The 20,370-nt window shown below is 36.1% G+C and overlaps 3 protein-coding genes across 4 annotated transcripts in view; 2 read left to right on the top strand and 1 right to left on the bottom strand.

Moving 5' to 3' along the window:
• The window catches only part of LOC100263945 (mediator of RNA polymerase II transcription subunit 13), a 34,108-nt gene extending 25,109 nt beyond the window's left edge, over positions 1–8,999 (top strand). The window contains exons 18-23 of the mRNA XM_010653082.3: positions 3,214–3,301; positions 3,474–3,552; positions 4,249–4,544; positions 5,646–6,753; positions 7,041–7,415; positions 7,984–8,999. Of these exons, the coding sequence (XP_010651384.1) occupies positions 3,214–3,301; positions 3,474–3,552; positions 4,249–4,544; positions 5,646–6,753; positions 7,041–7,415; positions 7,984–8,594 (2,557 nt within the window). The 3' untranslated portion in view covers positions 8,595–8,999. The remainder of the gene's footprint in view (positions 1–3,213; positions 3,302–3,473; positions 3,553–4,248; positions 4,545–5,645; positions 6,754–7,040; positions 7,416–7,983) is intronic.
• Positions 9,000–11,395: 2,396 nt separating this feature from the next.
• Positions 11,396–12,364, bottom strand: LOC100250052 (uncharacterized). The gene has a single exon (XM_002285691.5). It carries the CDS (start codon positions 12,327–12,329, stop codon positions 11,886–11,888), a length of 444 nt encoding a protein of 147 aa, XP_002285727.3. The 5' UTR covers positions 12,330–12,364; the 3' UTR covers positions 11,396–11,885.
• A 5,470-nt stretch (positions 12,365–17,834) lies between these two features.
• Positions 17,835–19,780, top strand: LOC100258776 (hypothetical protein). Of its 2 annotated transcripts, XM_002283627.5 has the most exons (6): positions 17,841–18,080; positions 18,167–18,208; positions 18,329–18,565; positions 18,725–19,007; positions 19,142–19,219; positions 19,503–19,780. In XM_002283627.5, the coding sequence occupies exons 3-6, from the start codon at positions 18,339–18,341 to the stop codon at positions 19,551–19,553; spliced, it is 639 nt and encodes a 212-aa protein (XP_002283663.2). In that variant the 5' UTR covers positions 17,841–18,080; positions 18,167–18,208; positions 18,329–18,338; the 3' UTR covers positions 19,554–19,780. The 2 variants fall into 2 exon arrangements, with proteins under 2 accessions (XP_059593298.1, XP_002283663.2); XM_059737315.1 differs by having other exon boundaries at positions 17,835–18,080; positions 19,142–19,780.
• Positions 19,781–20,370: the final 590 nt, after the last annotated feature.

Here is a 20,370-nt window from a genome sequence, read left to right as displayed (position 1 = left end):
GAGCATAAGAAAACTGATGAAGGATCCCATGTTGGGACATAAATGAAGTAAATGGTGCAGAAAAATATTCCATGGCATTGTCACTGCGTAACACACAAATAGAAATATTGAATTGGGTTTGGATTTCAGCATAAAATTTCTAGAAAATGGAGAATAACTTAGTTCGATTGTTTATTAAAAATAACCAAGTACATTGAGAATAGTCATCAATGAAAGTGACAAAATACTGAAATCTTAAAGTAGACGCGGTCTGACAAGGACCCCAAACATTAGTGTGGACAAGTTCAAAAGGAGACTTTGCCCGATTATTCAAACGCTTTGGGAACGATACACGAGTATGTTTCCCAAGTTGATAGGACTCACACGCAAGCGACGACAAAGATGAAAAACGAAGGACCATTTTTTGGAACTTGGATAGACTAGGATGGCCCAGGCGACTGTGGATGAGGAGGGGAGCATCAGTGGAAATGCAAATTGCAGGAGTTGAAGGCGAGGTGAGGTGCTAGAGGCCTTGAGACTCATGTCCTATGCCAATCGTCTTCCCCGTACTCCGGTCCTGCAAGGTCACAAATTTATCAGAAAAAGTGATAGAACAGTTAAGAGTGCGAGTTATTTTGCTAATGGAAATAAGATTAAAAGGACACTCAGGGGCATAAAGGACAGAATGGAGAGGTAGGGAAGGGAAAGGCTGAGCTAAACCAAAACCTTTAGCCATAGTTTGGGAACCATTAGCTAAAGTAACAGTAGGTAAGGCAGAGGTAGTAGTAATAGAAGAGAAAAGATCCTTATTACCAGATATGTGATCAGAAGCACCAGAATCTAGAATCCAAGGTCCAAGAGAAGATGTGTGGTTAAAACAAGCAGAAACATTACCAGTTTAGGCAACAGAAGCTGACTTGGTGGCCTGATAGTGGAGATAGTCATCATACTCACTGTCAATGAGGGAAATACCCTGAGATGTGGAGGAACTGGGAGGCTGAGGCGGCTGAGGATCAGATGACTGGGCCACATGGGCAATGCGGGGAGGCCGCCCATGTAACTGATAACACCGATCACGAGTGTGGCCAAGCTTATTGCAATAGGTGCAATGAAGACGTTGGCCTCTACCTCGGTTACCACTGCGTCCTCCTTGAGAGTTAGTTTGAGAAACTAATACAGAAGAATCTGAAGTGTTATCAGATAGCAAAGTCTGAGTGGAGGAGATATGGAGGAGGCGAACAAACACATCATCCAAGGATGGAACGGAGGAACTGCCAAGAATCTGATCGCGGACGGTCTCAAGATCTGGACGGAGGCCAATAAGCATAAGAACCATGAAGAACTTGTCAAATATGAGTTCGTTGATCCCCAACATCAGTAGTAAGAGGCATCACGGTCAAGAATTCCTCCTTAAGAGAGGCAATCTGGCTAATATAAGTAGATAAATCCATGTCTTCTTGTCTGACATTGACAATAGAAGAAGCCACCTTATAAAGACGTTGGATATCATTCGTGTATAACCCTTTCGCCTGATTCCAAAATTTAAAGGATGTTTTGTAGGCCCGAAGATGAAACAGAATCTTAGGATCAACTGATTGTCATAACACACTACATAACTGTGCATCTATCTTCCTCCATTATGCTCTGTCAACCTCAGGGATATTCGCCTCCTGCGTAACAAGGTGATCCTCATAACCTTGACCCATAAACCAAAGCTCCACAGAGGCAGACCAGGACAAATAATTTTCACTGCCAACCAATTTCTCCGAAGTAATCATAGGAGATCCAGATATGATAGAGGAAAAAATGGATCTTTTAGTAGCCATATCTACTTATCTGGAGAACGAAATATGTTTGGATCGAATAGAGCCCTAATACGACTTCAGATTGCGGCTGAAAGAAGAAAAACCGAGGATCCGCGGTTGTGAGAGACCAAATAGTAAAGAAAAACAAATGTGGCACTACTGGAAGGGTAGAAGACTACTTCCTAAGATACGTGCAGGGCTCGGGGTGGAGAGGAAGTCATCGGAGGTCACCGGATAGGCTGTTTAGAGGGCCGGCGGAGACAAAAAACCCTAAAAAATGTACTTGAAGGGCTTGGATGGCACAGGCACAAATGGAGGGTGGCTAGACGACGTCAAGCGAGGCTGGAGGTGGAAGCGCGTGGCTGGAAAGGTTGTTTAGAGGGCCGACGAAGACAAAAAAACCCTAAAAAATGTACTTGAAGGGCTCGGATGGCACAAGCACAGATGGAGGGTGGCTAGACAGCGTCAAGCGAGGCTGGAGGTGGAAGCGTGTTGCCGGAAAGTGCTCCACGCGCCGGCGCGTGAGGTTCAGGCCGCCAGAGAAGAAACGCACGTGGCCGGCACGTAGCTGAGAATCTCCCTCCGGTGCTTTGACAAAACTTGAAGATCTCCTCCTTGCGCACTTGATGGTATGGTCGGTGTCGAAAAAGGACTTCGCCGGAAAAAGTCACCAGAAAAGTCGCCGGCGATGAGGGTTTTCTGACGGCGATATGGTTGATCGGAAAGCTTTAGGAGATGGGAAAGGTGACCGGAATGAAACACAGTTATTAAAAGGTTTCCCAGAATTGATTCACGGACAAACCGAAAATAATTAGGTTTTTTTTTTTTTTCTCCTTAGGCTCTGATACCATGTGAAAAGAGAGAAAAGGGAGAATCCCTAATTTTTGTTATTGAAAAACTGTGAATAATACACATTGGACTTGGGTATATATATACATGTTAGTGGGACCCACAATACAATAAGGAAAGAAAAGGAAAAGTAATAACTGAAATAACTGTACACTATCTAACAGAGGCATTCTCATAAAAGTAAAAGTGGGGGTGAATGAAGAAATCAGGGGCATTAGGAGCCAGTTTATGTGTAAAGTAGGATATATATGTACATATATTAACTACTCTAAAATGGAACATCAAAATGTTCTGGTACCGGTATATTCCATTCAGAGGGACAATCCAAAATGCACACCCTTCCCTGGGTAATCTTCTTCTGTTTTTTCCTCTATCCTTCCTGTTAATTTGTTGTTAATCCAAAGGGACATGCGTAATCAAAGAAGGATTCTTAAATAGATGCCATAAATAAATAATGGTTCTACTTTCCTGCTTGCACATTTGTATGGTGTGGGTACACTAGCATTACCTATTTTTGTAGGTTACAAGTTTAACTTTAATCGCCTATGTAGTTATGCACAAATAATGGTTTATCTAATAGGTACCAGGATGATTGGCTTAAGACGTCAGCAAACTCACTGCAACTCTGGGAAAAGGCTCCTCTTGAACCATATGCTCTACAAAAACCTGTAAGACTGTAAAATCAATTGCAAATAATATTAAGGATACACTATCTTTAATGATGATATTCCTGTATTTACTTCCTAAAGGAATCTTAGTAAATGAGCTAATGATTCTACAGCTTTTTTCTTTTCTTTCTCATCCCTTCCCCTTTTTCTTATTGTTCATTAACTATTGCAGATGGCTTACTATGTTATATGTCCAGACATTGATCCCCTTACCTCTGCTGCTGCTGATTTTTTCCAACAACTAGGAACTGGTGAGTGGTTCATATTTCTGCTGGGTTTAAGAGCAAATCTATATTGACTTGACATGCATGGACCCCAGAGTGTTACAATGTTTCATTCTCTGCAGTAATGTTTTACATGTTCTATTCTTTCAACAGAAAAGGTTGCATAACATAGTGATTTCAGATATTTGTTCAATAGTTGATGTCTCTAGTATCAACTGCAAGAGGGTTGTCATTGTTCTTTAGTTGAGTATTTTCATTTAAGCACCATTCTTCTGATACTGTCTCCTAGGGAAAGATACTGTAGAGCTCTTTACTTGAGGAGAAATGAAGAATGCATCATAAAGTGGTTTCAGATTCCTGTTCAACTGTTTTCTGTTGAAAGAAAAGGGCTTATATACATGATAGAATATTCTCCTCCTGTGTCTTTGAGAAGGGATACTGCAGACCTCTCATGCAAACATGTGTGTTATCTATAAACAAAATGCCTTTTGTCATGGAGGTTTTTATAAACTCTCAATTGTATGTTAAGGACAACTTAACTGTGATCATATGCAATTTTTTATATTTTTTGTATGACATGCAATTTTATTTATACACAATATCAGTCATATGCCCTCAAAACTTCCTGATTCCAAAGATCTAATGCAATTTCCATCTTATTGGCTTCTGATAGAAAAAAAAGAACTGTTCCTTCCATCTTACCATGAGTTATTCTTTTTCCAGTGTATGAGACATGCAAGCTGGGAACTCATACACCACAAAGTTTGGGAAATCAAATGGAGGTAGACTCTGGGAAATTGTCATCTTCGGGTTTTGTTCTACTCGATTGCCCTCAATCAATGAAGATAGAAAGCAGCAATTCCTCTCTTCTGGGGTCCATAAGTGACTTTTTTCTCTCTCTATCCAATGGTTGGGATTTGACGGGCTTTCTTAAGTCTCTTTCGAAGGTTCTCAAGACTTTGAAACTTGGTTCATGCTTGGCCACAAATCCAAAAGAGGGAATTAGTGGTCCTTGCACTGTAAGTCCAACACCACTTTTTGTGATATTAGATTGACATATTAAATTTTAATAGTGCATAACTACCTGCTAGGATGCATCAATTGTCATTTTTTTCTGAGTGCTTGATGATTCCAGGTAGCTTTATTGCACGAAGGGGTTGTTATTTCACCTGCCTTTTTCCAAGTTGTAGTGTTGTTTATGACTGAACATTTCTTTCCTCAATGATTCACCTTTTTTATTTGACAGTTCTTAAGGTATTGATAATGGAAGTTAGTTCCATTGTATGTAGACTTACCTATAAATCATGCCGTTCATATCTTATGATGTGTTGTCATCAAGCAGGTTCTAAACCACTTACATGTCATGGAAAGCTTGTGTGTGGAATCATTTCTATCTTAGTTTAATAATATGTTTCCAGGTAGCATTTGATTGATATCTTTTTTTTTTTTGAATAATTTATAATTTTAATTCCCAAGCTTACTCAAAGTGGTTAAAGAGTCGTATCGAGCTCTTTCATTTTGTTTTTTGGGAAATTGAGGACTCTCTAATTGATTTGGAAATAAAACACACACCTAAATTGATAAGAACATGAAAAAGGAATCTCCAGTTTACTGTATATGGTCAATTACCGAAATAATTGCATATTATTTACTTTTTAAAGCAAGCAAAAGAAAAGAGGGGTGGTAATCAGGAATTATGGGAGACTGTCCAAGTGAGTCATTGGTTGACTAAACAAAGCTATGTTGGCGATAAGTAGCTTTATGTTGTCCAGTGATAAAATGATGAGAGTTATGTTTTAATGTCTTATGCCATTTACCTGCCAAACATGATTTGTAAGCAGTATGAGCATACGTGAGGCATAATGTGTTAACATGTATAAAAGGTTAATGGTTTTATAGAATTATGAATAGAAACCACAGTGGTTGCTGCTTTGGTGGCGTTTTCTTTTCTGACAGTTCTCTGTTGTGTAAATTGTGATACCGCATAAAAACTTACACATGAACTTTATATTTTCTGAAACTCGATTGCTTCATTGAATAGCTTTTGCATCATTGTTCTCTTAACTAGTAGTTTGTTGTAGTTGAAACCAATCAGATGTTTGTTTTGGTTCTGTGATCAGGTAATCTATGTGGTATGCCCCTTCCCTGAACCTATTGCTCTTCTACGCACTGTAATTGAAACTTCTGTTGCAGTTGGATCGGTCATTCTCTCATCAGATAAAGAGAGGAGATCCATATTGCAGAGTCAGGTTGGGAAGGCATTAAGCTGCCCAGCAGCTGTGGATGAAGCATCAATGTCAAATATTCTTACACTTTCAGGGTTCAGCATTCCTAAATTGGTAATACAGATTGTGACAGTCGATGCCATATTTAGGGTTACAAGCCCGGCCCTCAATGAGCTTGCCATTCTGAAGGAGACTGCTTTTACTGTTTACAACAAGGCTCGGCGAATTTCACGGGGATCCTCTAGTGATATCCAGTCATCATCTTTATCTGGTAGATCTCATTCAGCAATGATGCAAATGGCTTCTCCTACTTCCGGGATGTGGAAGGATTGTGTTGGTCCTCGAATTACTGGACCTTCCCTTTCAAGAGAAGGTGAACTTGATGCTGGCTTGAGGTCTGGAACCTGGGATAATTCTTGGCAAACAGCAAGAACTGGAGGATTAAGCTGCGATCCAAATAGAAATGGAGATTTTCTTTTTCAGGATGAAGTTCGTTATATGTTTGAACCACTTTTCATTCTTGCAGAGCCTGGTTCTCTGGAGCACGGAGTCTCAGCTACAGCTTTTGGTAATTTAGGATCAGAATCTTTAAAGACATTGTCTGATGATGGTAGTGGAGGCTTTATGCAGAGTGCAAGCTCAGCAGGAAGTATAGATACTGGACCAGGCTCTCAGCTTGATGGATCTGAGTCTGATGGCTTTGGATCTGGCCATCAGAAGAATCTTCCTAGTCTACATTGTTGCTACGGATGGACAGAGGATTGGCGTTGGCTAGTTTGCATCTGGACAGATTCAAGAGGAGAATTGCTGGACAGTCATATATTTCCCTTCGGTGGAATTAGTAGCAGGCAGGACACAAAGGGTCTGCAGTGCCTCTTTGTGCAAATTCTACAGCAAGGTTCCCAGATACTTCAGGCATGCTCTTCTCCTGACACCGGTATTGTGAAGCCCAGAGATCTTGTGATTACAAGAATTGGATCTTTCTATGAGCTTGAATGTCAAGGTTTGTGATTTGTTTTACCATTTGTATGTAATTTGGTTGGAGAACCTAAGAAGCCTTTAGCCAGAGATATTTATCATATGATTTGAGGTGCCCACAGAAATTTTATATCTTGTAAAAACTGTTTGCTGCATTATGAAAGATTCTGCAGCCACTTGTTATCATCATCCTTTTAGCCAAGTAATTAAACACAATTTAAAACAAGACATTCATTTTTAATTTTTCCTTTCAGTTACTTTATCATTTGTATTAACTGTGTGTATCTGAATTTTTCTACTGGATGTAAACAGAGTGGCAGAAAGCTATTTATTCAGTTGGAGGGTCTGAGGTGAGAAAATGGCCCCTGCAATTACGGCAAGCTGCACCTGATGGAATGTCTGGAAGCAGTAACGGATCTTCCTTGCAGCAACAGGAGATGAGTATGATTCAAGAGAGGAACCTACCATCCTCGCCTAGTCCATTGTACAGCCCTCACTCAAAAGCTTCTGGCTATATGAAAGGTGGTCTAGGACAACCTGCTGCTCGAAAACAGCTTATGGGTGGAGGACATTCATTGGTTGACAGCTCCAGAGGTTTGCTTCAGTGGGTGCAGAGCATAACTTTTGTTGCAGTTTCAATTGACCATTCCTTGAGTTTAGTTTTTCAAGCGGATTCATCAACTCCTGGTAGCTATCTGCCTTTTCTCTTGTTTGATCTTTGTTTCTCCTGCTTTTTGTTACCATACAAAAAAATTAATTTGCATCACTGGTACACCGCTTGAATAAGTTGGTCTTTACATGCAACTTTTTGTTAATTGGCACCACACAAAGGGCATAAACCATAGAATTTCCTGAAAGCTAATGTTCTTAGAGCCTTATTTGTGGAAGTTATGTTGTGTTGCTGATGCTATGTTGTATTCCTGTCCTGCCAAGTCATCATTGTTTGTACTAGGAGGGCTGTTCATAGTTCAAATTCAAACTGGTTCTATGGGCAATTGACATATGCAAGCATTGATAATTGGATTAGATCTTCATCGGGATGAATTTCGTATGCCATTTGTGTAAATTGGATCTTGAATACAAGTTTGGTCCCAATTTTCTGCTTAGATTAGTTTGTAAGAAAATAACTCTAATGAATGTTTGACAGTCAATGGGCTCGCATGAAGTTTCTCATATTTGGCTTTTTTTTTACCCATGTTCTTCTGTCGGTTTGGTTTTGTTTGTTCCCGTTGTATTAATTGCAAGCATTTTTCAGGAGCAACTCAAGGTGGTGGCACCATGGGCCCGTCAGGCTATCTAGAAGGGTTCACCCCCATAAAATCTCTTGGATCAACAACGGCGTCCTACATTCTAATCCCATCACCCAGCTTGCGCTTCCTTCCTCCGACACCCCTTCAGCTCCCCACATGCCTCACAGCTGAATCCCCGCCATTGGCCCATCTCCTACACAGCAAAGGCTCTGCAATTCCCCTTTCCACAGGTTTTGTGATTTCAAAAGCTGTGCCCGCCATGAGGAAAGAGTTTAGAAGCAATGCCAAGGAAGAATGGCCTTCAGTTATTTCAGTCTCTCTCATCGACTATTATGGAGGTAATAACATCACTCAAGATAAAGTTGTACGAGGCCTAACGAAGCAAGGAGGAAGGAGTATAAGCTCGGAAGCTAGGGATTTTGAAATAGAGACCCATTTGATTCTTGAGACGGTTGCAGCAGAGCTTCATGCTCTATCATGGATGACTGTGAGCCCTGCATACTTGGAGCGGCGAACGGCACTGCCTTTTCACTGTGACATGGTTTTGAGACTAAGAAGGCTTCTTCATTTTGCTGATAAGGAGCTCTCTCGGACGCCCGAGAAATCACAAGTGTAGATTAACATAAGTGGGGAGCATATCACTCTTGGGAATTTCAGGATGAACGCCATCATGCCCAAAGTGAGCTCTGAATAGACTGGTTCTCAGCCTATGTTCTTCTCTGTAAAATTAAGTGTAACATGTCACTCTTGTAAATTGAATTCTAGCTGGCTGATTCCTGCAGTCTTTTCGGATTTCCCAAGATGAAAATGAAGAGTCTGGGAAGGAATAGTTAGGTCTAACAAATGTAGTTATATATGTGACTGCAGATCTAGAAATGTGGTATACAAACAATTGAGGACAGTTCACTTCCAGCCATGGAGGTACGGGAGGCGTAATAAATTATTGTGACCAATTTTTCTTTGTCACTCATTTTATTCATAAATGGTATCATACAATGCTCCCATTGGGTACGTTGTCTTATCTATCGGGGCTCTTTGAGTAGTGGGGTCTACATTTTCTCAGCAGCCAAACAGGGCCATGAATTGGAAAAAGATGAAACAAAATGTAAGAAAAAGAAGGGGAGAAGCAGAAGTAACATGGGTGGCATCGGCTGATGGGGCCACAACACATCAAAGAAATGGAGTATGGACAAAGCTTGACCCCAACCAACCACTTATGTTTCAAAGACCCCCATGTGCAGCTCATATGATTGATGTGCCATTTGTCATCTCCATAGACCTCCCCATTTTTATTTATTCACAGAAAACAGATTAGAAGGGGGAGAGTATCTTCTGTGGTGGTTGGGACTTGGATTATATTACTTGATTACAGACAAAAAAAAAAACAGGGTTTCTGGGCAATAAGTGAGCTTTGGGTTGCTAAAATTTGAAGGAATCTCAGTGAGAGGCTATGTTTGTGTCCTCTCTCACTCCTATCTCCTATCTTGATTTCCTAAGCCACTTGCAACCATGTGCAAGGCCAAGTATATTCCATTTGTTAAATGCTCATTTTCAAGACACACACCCTCTTCACTTCTAGTGATGTTCTTCACTAGGAGACAATTTCTTCAACTTACTTGTCTAACCATATGTGGGTTTGGTTTGGATTCACTTCTATACAAGTAGTAAAACCTTTTTTTTTATAAGCTCAACAAGAGTTTGAGATTATGTTCAATTTTAATAAGAAATCTCATTACTTAGAAATATGAAAGGAATCATGACATCATTTAAACCTTTTTTAACTCATAATCAGATGTTATTTCATATTTAAACTTGGGAAAGAATTAATTTTTCTTAATATAGGAAAGGTTCTCTCAAAGTTAACCCAACTAACATTCATAGACTTGAGAAAGGAGAAAACTGTAGACATCACAAAGATCTTTTTCCCAAAGTCCGAAGCGAACTCTTCAACAATTAGGTGGCCTGCTTGAGAATGGTATAATATAAATTAATTAAACATGGAAGCAAAAAAAGGCCTACAGTGGTGGGTGGTGGCCCTAATGTCATTGAGGCATCCTTAAAACTTTCAGAAACAAGATTGGTAGTTGATCAGACTAAATCACAAAGTCACCATCATCTTCCATCAAATTAATTCTTTCCCAATGCCTCCATTTCTTCCCAGAAAAGAATATCTTAGCATGTGGTGGGTACTTTCACTTCAAATTCAAACAGAAAAAAAATGGGGGCATACAGAAATGGAGGTGCCCCCACTTTGGAATCCCCTTGGCCCATGCAATGAATGCACCCACAGCTGCCTGAAAAGATCCTCACAAACACAACAAAACTGTATGAGTTGTGAATATCTACTGAATTTCATTTTTTTATTTTTAATTTTTTAATTTTTTGTGTGTGAAGTCACTGAAGTGGGGTTTTCTCTTTATATTATTTTACATTTTCTATAAGAGGGTGTGTTGGTAAACTCATTTAGACATGGAATTGAAAATTTGGAGTTCTACTTCAAACCCCTTTAATTACTTGCTTTATTTTTATAAGTTTGCACTTTGAAACTCATAAACTATAAATTTAATAGAAATTTAGAAGCCACATATTAAAATTATAATTTTATAATACATTTAAAAATCACATTTAAAAATTATTGGTGCTGATATCTAAATGAACCCATGTTTTTAAAACTTGATTTTAAACTAAGTATATGTTTAAGAGTGTTAAAAAAAGTATTTTTAATTAAGAGTGTTTTTCACAATATTTTTAGTCCAAATATTTTTAATAGAAGATTTAAAAAAAAAATAGTTTTAGAAGAATATGTTTTCTAAATTTTGCTAAGCATCTAACTTTTTCTTTTAAAAAAGAATATTTTTAAAATTAAAAACACATTCTAAAAAATGTTTTCTAAAAACATTTTTTTGAAAAATCATTTTTTTGAAAAATCATTTACCAAATCCTTCTCAATGAAGTTCCATAAATGATAGAAAGTGTTTTCTAAATTCTATCAATCATCCATTTTTTCTTCAAAAATATTTTTGGGAGTGTAATTTTTCTTTTTTGGAAAAAATATGAACAATAGTCTCAATTCAAAAACACCTATGACTGGTATTACATTTGTGAAATGACCCATTTGACCCCAAGTTCAAAAATTTTAAATTTGAATACAAACCAGCTGCCTCACATGGTTGGCAAAATCATGATGGATGAGTGCTCCAAAAGGACAGCACACATGCCACTGAGTCACTCACCACACTTGCCTCTCCTCTCTCTATTCCTCTACATGAACGCCCATAATGTAGGGCACCCCCACAATCCCTGTCCTTTTTCTTATATCATCACATACAGCTCACAACCTTTTTCCACCACTTTTGGTTTTTCTGTTATTCATTCATCATCAATCACAAACCCTAATCTCAAACAAGGGATAGAAAATTTTGAAAAATAATGGAATTTTATTACACTATAAAATGGGATCACAAACTAGAAATGAAATGATACAACAAAAGATCAAACCTCCACCAACATCCAAAGATCATCATCATCATCAAATCCATGGAAATCCCACGAAAATCCTCTCATTGATCTTCTTATTGCTCTAACTCCCATCACAAAAAAAGGAAAAAAAAAATATTACACAAATCCATCATTCATAAACTCAAAAGTTATACATATATAGTACAACAATACCAACCAAATACATGAACCACAACAACCAAACAAACCCCCAAAACCCCATCAATAATAATACCTATGAATCAATTTTTCCCCAAGATAAAAAAAGAAAAAAAGAAAAAAAAATCTAAACCCATTTCACCTCCCCTCCCCCCTTCCTTCCCTCCCTCCCTCTAGAGACAAGAGGAAGAAATGGGGGTGTAGGGAGAGAGAATGAAATGAAGATATCATATGGGGAGTCGTGAGTTTCTCAGAGGAGGAAGCCAAAAGCAAGGGCGGTTAGGGAGGCAAAGAAGGTGGGGACGAAGATGGCGGCGTCGGAAGCCGGGGCGGGCGCCGGAGCGGTGGCAGCGGCGGCGGGTTGCACGGCGGAGACGGCCAGGATCATCATGACAACGGCTAGGAAAAGCTTCATCTTCATTGCCTCCATTTCTTTCTGTTTGGCTGTTTCCCGGAAAATGATGAAAATGTAGAGGGGCGAATTGGGGGAAGCTCTACGATTCCTCTTTGGAAAAGCTAGGGTTTTGCAGAGAGGAATTGCAGAGACGTAATCAGTGGGAGGAGACATGGGGAAGATGGTAGGGTTTATATAGGGGGGAGAGAGGGGAAGGGAATTACGGGCAGGTAAATGGATGGTGGACTGCCCGACCTGACCGAGGGGCTGGACAGGGTGGCAGGGCAAAGGTGCGGCCATACAGCTGTATTTAGGGTTTGTGGGTCCCCCACCTTTTGCTGTCTTCTCAACTACTGTTTTGGATTTTATTTTATTTTTTAATTTAATTTCTCCATTTTTTATTTTTATCTTTTTGGTTTTTTTTTTGTTTTTTTTTATTTTTGAGCTGTAAACAATGATTGGTGACCGTTTTTTTTCTTAGTTTGAAATGAGAGAAAAAATATATTTGTTTTAAATTGAATTTATATATAAAATTGTGTAAATATTATTATTTTATAAAAGAATATTGATAAAAATGATTTAATTTGCGTATTATTTTAAATTCTTTATTTGAAGTTTAAAATAAATTGACTTGAATTTCCCATTTCAATGTATATTGTGGACTAAAATTTTAATAATTTAAATTTTTAGAATAAATAATCCTTTAATACATATACATATATTTTAATTTATGAAGAATTAAATAAATAAATGTTAAATTGTTGGTTTGAATCATTAAATAAAAAATTAATTAATTAAAAAAATAATAATTCTTATATTTATAAATTTAACATTTGTTATATCAGAAAAATATTTTATTTTTTATATAAAAAAGAAATGATAATTTTTATGAAAAAATAATAAATATATTTTTATCAAAATAATAGAAAGTAAAAAATTTTAAAATGATTTTTTAATGACCCTTTTAATCAAATAAATTAATTTTAATTTAATTTGATTAAAATGTACGGATTTGATTTGATTCTTGAATGGGTTAAAACTTAAAAGTCTACCAAAACCAAGGCTTTCCCACCCGTAAAAATTGGAAGAAGCTTTCCCATGGAAACAAGAAACTTGGTTTAAGTCAATGTCAACTTAAAAATCAAAAGTCTAAAGTGAATTATAACAGTTTGATGGCGTTCACGTTAGGAGAGGGTCACCTAATACTCTAATAGTGAGTCAACTCGGCTGGTCAGTGGTCTCCGTCCCCCTTTGTTTTCCACCATTTCCATCCCTACCTTTCACATTCTTCTTTTCCATTATTAAAACTTAAAACCCTACTTCATCATCCTTGGATTCACACTAAATTAATGCAAATTTTCAAGGAAAAAAATCTGATTTGATCTTTTTCTTCTTTTTTTCTTTTCTAAATATTACATCATTAAGCAAAGATTTGTTTCAAATTATTATACTTGATCATGTTTCTCACATCTTTGATAAATTTTTCATATATAAGATGTATTTGATGTCTATGGTCACATTATTTATGTCATTGATTACATATATATATATATATATATATATATATATATATATATATATATATATATATTTTTTTTTTTTTTGTATTTGATTTACATTATTATTTCTCATGTATTACGAGTGTGTTTGATAGTAATTTTATGAAGTATTTTTAATATTTCTAATACTTGAAATTTTTTATCTTTTAATCATTAAAGATATTAGAAACACCTCCTAGAATCGTTGTCAAACATATTTTAAATTAGACTGAAAAAAAACATTTTGTATTTAATTTTAAAGATCCAAGGGTTTAAAAGAGTGAAAATATTTTCATAAATAATGCAAAAAAAAAAAAAAGATGGGTCATTAAAATATTTCTAAATCAAATAAGTGCAATGGGGTCCATTGCCTTTTTTTTTTTTTTTTGTGTGTGGAATAGACCATTGTGAAATTTGAATGAGTCAAGAAGCCAGGCATCAAATTGTACCACAATCACACCCTTCTCAAAACCCTTTTGCTTTAATCAATTGTGGTAAATGACACCACAAAGACTCCACAACACCAACAACAACAATATTTTGAAAAAAAGCATGCCTCCTTCCATGTAATAATTAATCGAATTTATCTTTGATCACTTTACACTAATGGACATCGATTAAAGGAAGAGTGGGTAGGTCACCAAATGGCTCATCTACAGATCTTAAGTCTATCTTATCAAAACACTCAACCCAAAACCAACCCACGACCATATATGTTGTTTGGTTGAGAACTTTTAGCCCAAAGCAAAAGCAAGAGACTTTTGGAGCCACAAACGTACTTTTTTTACATCCTAGCATGAGACCAAACAAGGCATTAAGTGCAAGGGCTCTTTTTTTTGTGTTGGTTGTGTTATCCATGCTACAAGATGGTCCCCAATTCATAGGTAAAGCATCAACATTGGGGATTTACCATTTGATTGTGATGGTGATGAGGGCCAAGTGACATGTTTGGCGTGGGAATGAGTATGACCTAGAACCAAACTTCCAACTACCCATATCCATTGTCTCAATTTTCATCTTTCCCCTAAACAAAAAGGAAGGGTTTAGGTTTAAAATTAAATTTATTTTGTGATTATGTTGAAGTTTATCCACATTCGATTTAGCCACTCCAACGTATATATATGTGTTCTATATAAAAGGAAATATTACTTTTATGTATTACTTGAAAAACACATGACAAGTGAATCATTGTTGCACAAAGGTTAAATTACTTTCATCGATATAAAATATAATACATAACTTTTATAAATAATGATATTTCCACATTATGTCTTATCGTGAAAGAATTTAACTGCTAAATCTAAAAATATTTTTTTTTATGATTAGAGAAATTTATAAGTGTTTATCTTAGTATGATATAGTGCCCTATTCCAAATCGTATGTATATTGTCCGTTTTGAACCAAAAAGTCTTTACAGTTATAAAACATATCTATATGATTAAGAGAAATTCGTACATATTTAATGTCGATAATTTTTTTCTTCTATTCGATGTAAGATATCATATTAGTCTAAAATCTCGGTATTATCATTTTGATGTAAAAGCTTCTTTGATAAAGTTTGAACTCAAGACCCTCGTCGAGAATTAGGATTTTAATACCATATCAAATTACTAATTTGATTTTTTTCATATTGAGAAAAAGAAGGAAAAAGAGCACCCTCACAATAAGTGCACTTAAAGTTCATTGAATGAAGTAACAACTTGCAAACCAAAGGGCAGAGAGCTCTGGAGCATAAATGTATGAACCTACATGCATGTGACAGTGTTAACTTAAATTTTTAAATTTTTTTTCCCTTTTTAAGAAATATTGGGGCCCACTTGGTCACATTTTCCCATTAAAGAAAGGAAACTGAAAAAACTTTCCGAGAAAATTCCATTTCTCAATTAGGACTGGTTGCCTTGGCAATGAGAGTGGGTCCTAAATCTTGGCATCATTAAAAACAGTACTGCTTGGAAATTTAAATATAGAAAATATTTTTTTAAATATATTCTTTTGAAGATTTTTATATTTATGTGTAATATAAATATTTTTAAATATTTTCTATTTTTTAAATTAATCCCCACAATATTATGAAAAAAAAAACGTCAAAACACCTGGAATTTGCTCCAAACAAAAATCAATTTTCAAAACAAACTCTAACATCATTTTCAGTCAAAAACTTGTTAAATATGTTTTTAAGTTAGAAAACGGTTTTATATTATAAAAAACATAAAATATTGGGTTGGGGGTGATCATGGGCCCTTGGGCCCACCTGGCCCAACTACCGACCAGGAGTCAGGGGTATCTATGCCCCTAATACTAGGAAGTGTAACATGTCATTCTTGATCTTTGATCTTTTGTTAAGAGGCCAATTTGGTCCAAAAGGTTACATTAAATAATAAATATTGATTATGGAATTAATTTAGGCAAAGAAATCCTAATACCTTGCCAAAATTTTGGATTTTGGTCCCATATCGATCGTTAACCAAAACTTGAATTGTTAGGTGATGGACCAATAATGAATATTAGACTCATTTAAGCTAAAGCAATATACTAAGCCATTGGGTTTATGGGCCAGCCCAGACCGAATATTGGGCTTGGGCTTCCTTAGTTTCTATAAGTTTCATGTACCTCAGAGCCCAACCAAAGCCCACCTCTAGTAGTTGAACTAAAACAAAACAATCCATCAACTACCATGAAAAATAGCCTATTTGATGAGACTCAATGTATTATCAATGTCTTTGGTTCTGCAAAAAATTACAAAACATAAAAAACACTTTCGAATCTCGAGAATTATTTAGAAAAAATCTAATCATGGGCCTATATAAAATATAATGTAGATGTTGAATTTTGGGTGTCCAGAAACAATAGCTTTTGGGTTCTATGTAGCTAAAGAAGATGGTGAATGGCATAATCTACAATGTATCCCACTTGCTATGAAAATCTGGACTTGATTGAATCTGTTTTTGAAAATATTTTCTTACTTCAATAAAAGTTTAAGAATATTTTGGAAATTAGTTTTGAGAATAGATTATTTTTTAGAATAAATTTGAAGTGTTTTTGTATGTATTTTTTTAGAGTGTTATGATAATTAATTTAAAATATGAAGAACATTTTGAAAATTTTTACTGTACTATACTTTTATAATAATAAAACAAAAAAATGATTTTTCTTATTTAAGTTCTTAAATAAAATTTTATTTCTTAAAATGATTAAAGAATATTTATGAAAACTATTTATAAGATTTTTTTTTTTAAACTATTTTAGACAAGACTATTAAAAATCAAATTTCAAAGCACCACCATGCTAGCTTTGGATTGTTTAAAGATTGACATGACTAGCCAGGTTGCTAATACTTCCCCTTTTTATTTTTTTATTTTGAAGAATTATAATTCTAATTAGGGTTTAAATGATATGCATATTATTGAGCAAGCAAAAGCGTTAAAAGTTAACATATCAACGCAATAATATAATTATAAAATAATTCACGCACAAAGGTACGAGAGATTTTACAATTCCATCAACTATTTGTATTTATGGATGAAAAAAAAATTATTTCACTATATCAAATATAAGAAAATAATATTTTATATAAAAATTTTTTTGTGACTGCAACTGGGATCGAAATGTCATACATTCTTCCTTGTATATCTATATATTGCCTAACATTTTCATAAACAAATTTTCATATTATAACATTTTTTCGTATAAGGTGTTTAAAGAGATATTTTTAATATTTTTGTTTGTTTAATAAGAAAATCTAATATTATAATGGAATACCAACATAGAATTGTTCATAAAAGGAAACACGTACCCATTAGAAATTTGATGCAATTTTCACATATATCATCACATTTATGTTCATGCCTACTTGCCTATAGATCAAATCCCTCTAAATTTTTCATGAAGAAAGTGAAGATTGTCATCCATGTTGCCAAATGTCAAACAACACAATTACAAAACCCTAATCAATGATAATAGATAATGCATCTATGATTCTCATTTTTGTCACAAAGGATAAGAATGGGGAGATGTGAATTGATTCAATTGAAGAAAATCCATAATAGATTTGAGGAAAAGAGGGGAGTGGGGGGGAAGGGTGGGTCTCACTCTAACCTCACGTGCCCTAACGCCACCCAAATAGGAATATAGCCAAAACCCTTGGGCCTTTAACCCACTGAGCTACATAGGAGGAACCTCATCTGACCCTCCATTTCACATCTGACGGTCATCATTTGTTTAAACAATTATATTTTTTTATTTATTTTACATCCACTATTCAATTCAATACAAATAAAAGAGAAAGAAAAATAGGCTGAACAGAAAGAGAAGAGGGAAGGATTTTGGGTGAGAGGCCTTGGAGAAGATAAAACAAGAGCGCCGATTTTTTATTTTTATTCTTTTTTCTTGGCGTCCAAACACATCTTGCAGAGGCAGGAAGTTGGAAAAACTGATCTGGGGTTGTCTTATTTTCTCGGGGAAATGGATAGTTTTTTCAGAAAATTTGCTTCTTTTTCTACGTTTCTGCTGCTATGTAATGGACTCTTCTCCTTGTAGTTCTTCTTCTAATCTTTGGAGCTTCATTCACTGATGGGTCATTGTTTATTTGTTGAAATGCAGAGTAATTATAGATATTTTTGAAGGATTTTCTTTGATCTTGAGGTGATTGGAAGAACTTTTTCTTGGAGTTTATAGTATTTTTTTCTTTACCCTTATGTTTTCTAGCGTTTTCTCGAGAAAATCGAGATGGGTGTTGTTAATGTGGTGTCGTTTTTGTTGCAGAGATATAGAAATGGATAAGGAAGGGAAGAATCAGAAAGGGTGTAGAGGTTCGGAACCAGACTTTCTGTTGAGGTGGGGGAACAGGAAGAGACTTAGATGTGTGAAAGTCAAAGATGGAAGAAACGTTGCAGAGAAATCAGACTGTTTGGGTAGCAAGAAAATCACCTCTCGTGTTGATCGCCGCGTTGTCACTGCCGAGAAGGAGACTCCCTCTCCACAAACCCATCGTCTGAATAGGTAAACAAACCAGAACCCACATCAATAGTCTGTCAGATTGCCAAGAAAACACAGCAAAACACCTGTGCTTTTCTTTCCATAATTTTCTCGGGAAACAAGCAGAGCATTTCATAAAAATAAAATAAAAAATCATAACTTAATGCTTTTTTCTATGTCCAGGATCTCGGATTCACCAATGAAAAACAGAGAGAATCGGAAGATATCGGCGACTTCACCGGAAAAGGAAGATCGGTACTACACAACAAGAGGGTCAATGGGGATGATGGATGATAATGGGAAAGTGTTGATGGATCATGGAGGAGAGGATAGAGGGACCGTTTGGCCAAAACTGTTTATTTCATTGTCGAGCAAAGAAAAAGAGGAGGATTTCATGGCTATGAAAGGGTGTAAGCTTCCTCAGAGGCCTAAGAAAAGAGCCAAGTTGATCCAAAAAACCTTACTTGTAAGTAATTTTTTTCCTATTTCCTCTTTAAATTCACAGAAAGACAAAATCAGAGAAAATAGAGGTTTTGAGAAGAAATTTCAGTTTTTGTGATGTGGGTGTGTGTTGATTTGATTCCTCTGATTGTTGTGCAGTTGGTGAGTCCAGGTGCATGGCTATCAGACCTGTGCCAAGAGAGGTATGAAGTGAGGGAGAAGAAGGCTTCCAAGAAGGTGCTTTTTTTTTTTGGCCCTAAATTCTCCCCCCATATTTCTATTTTGCCCTCACCTGTTTGGTTGATGAGAAAGTTTACGGAAGAATTGTTGAATATGGGATTTTTCCCTAATTGGAACACCCAAAACAAAAAATCTTCTCCAAATAAGGCTAATAGAACAATTAAGCCTCATAATCTATTTTCTTTCCTTGTCCCTCAGTTTTCTCAGCCTCCAAAGGGTGGATTTTTAGATCATCTAAAATTTTGTTAATAGGGTGCGTTTTAAATGTCATTGGATGCAGAGACCCAGAGGATTGAAGGCCATGGGAAGCATGGAGAGTGATTCAGAATGACACAGAGAAGAGAAACAGAGGCAACAAGATTTGATTTTTTTTTTTTTTTTTGGTTTCCTTCATTTTTTTGGTAGTTAGAGGAGAAAATTAGAGAGATAACAACAAGAAAAGAAATGAAAGAAAAGTGGGTTGGTTCTCTATCTCTATCTCTTTCCCTTTCTCTGTGTCACAAAAATAAAAATGTTTGTCATTTCTGATATATAGTGATAGACTTCTTTTTCATGAAAGCTTTTTCCAGTTATAATGCTACTTTTCCTTTGCTTTTCTTTTACTCCATTTCACGGGACTGAATGTCGATTTCAGATTGAATGTCTGTACATCTCCATACTCGGTACCAGAGAGATAGAGAGAGAGAAAGAGAGGCATCGGATAAGAGTAATGGCTCCCAAGCATATTTTGTGATTAGGGTTAGGGTTTCTGATGCAGCAACCCTTTTTCTACGGTCTCAATTCATCCCAAGAGGCATTCCTTGGTTGAGCGTTATCATTATTATTATTTTAATTTTTGGTGAGTTTGTCCTGGACTTGAATCTGAATCTCCCACAAACCCTTTCCAACCCTTCACCACTGGCCTCAAAGGCTATTCCATTTCCTTTCTACCATGTGATTGTTCATATTCCATTAACTTCCTCAGCGTGACAATGGTGAATTTTTAATCCCTGCTCAATCATTAGTAAAATATGGACCATAAAAATTCAGGTATATACCATTTTTACCTTGGCATATATCACCATTATGGAAGTAGAGGCATGTGGGCATTAATAAGCACATTGAGGTCGAATCTTGGCCAGGATTTTATGTTATGTGTGGATTTGAGT

The sequence above is a fragment of the Vitis vinifera genome, chromosome 6 (assembly GCF_030704535.1).
Source record: "Vitis vinifera cultivar Pinot Noir 40024 chromosome 6, ASM3070453v1".
NCBI classification, from domain to species: domain Eukaryota; kingdom Viridiplantae; phylum Streptophyta; class Magnoliopsida; order Vitales; family Vitaceae; genus Vitis; species Vitis vinifera.
Note: the sequence above shows the minus strand (reverse complement) of the source record. Positions and strands in the feature narration are given on the sequence as shown.

What these genes read in the sequence shown, in the direction of transcription:
- LOC100250052 (XM_002285691.5), bottom strand. Translation starts at nt 12,329, where the DNA reads ATGGCCGCACCTTTGCCCTGCCACCCTGTCCAGCCCCTCGGTCAGGTC.
- LOC100258776 (XM_059737315.1), top strand. Translation starts at nt 18,339, where the DNA reads ATGGATAAGGAAGGGAAGAATCAGAAAGGGTGTAGAGGTTCGGAACCA. An exon ending in CAAACCCATCGTCTGAATAG is followed by an intron (nt 18,566 to 18,724) that starts GTAAACAAACCA and finishes TTCTATGTCCAG; the next exon opens with GATCTCGGATTCACCAATGA. An exon ending in TGATCCAAAAAACCTTACTT is followed by an intron (nt 19,008 to 19,141) that starts GTAAGTAATTTT and finishes ATTGTTGTGCAG; the next exon opens with TTGGTGAGTCCAGGTGCATG.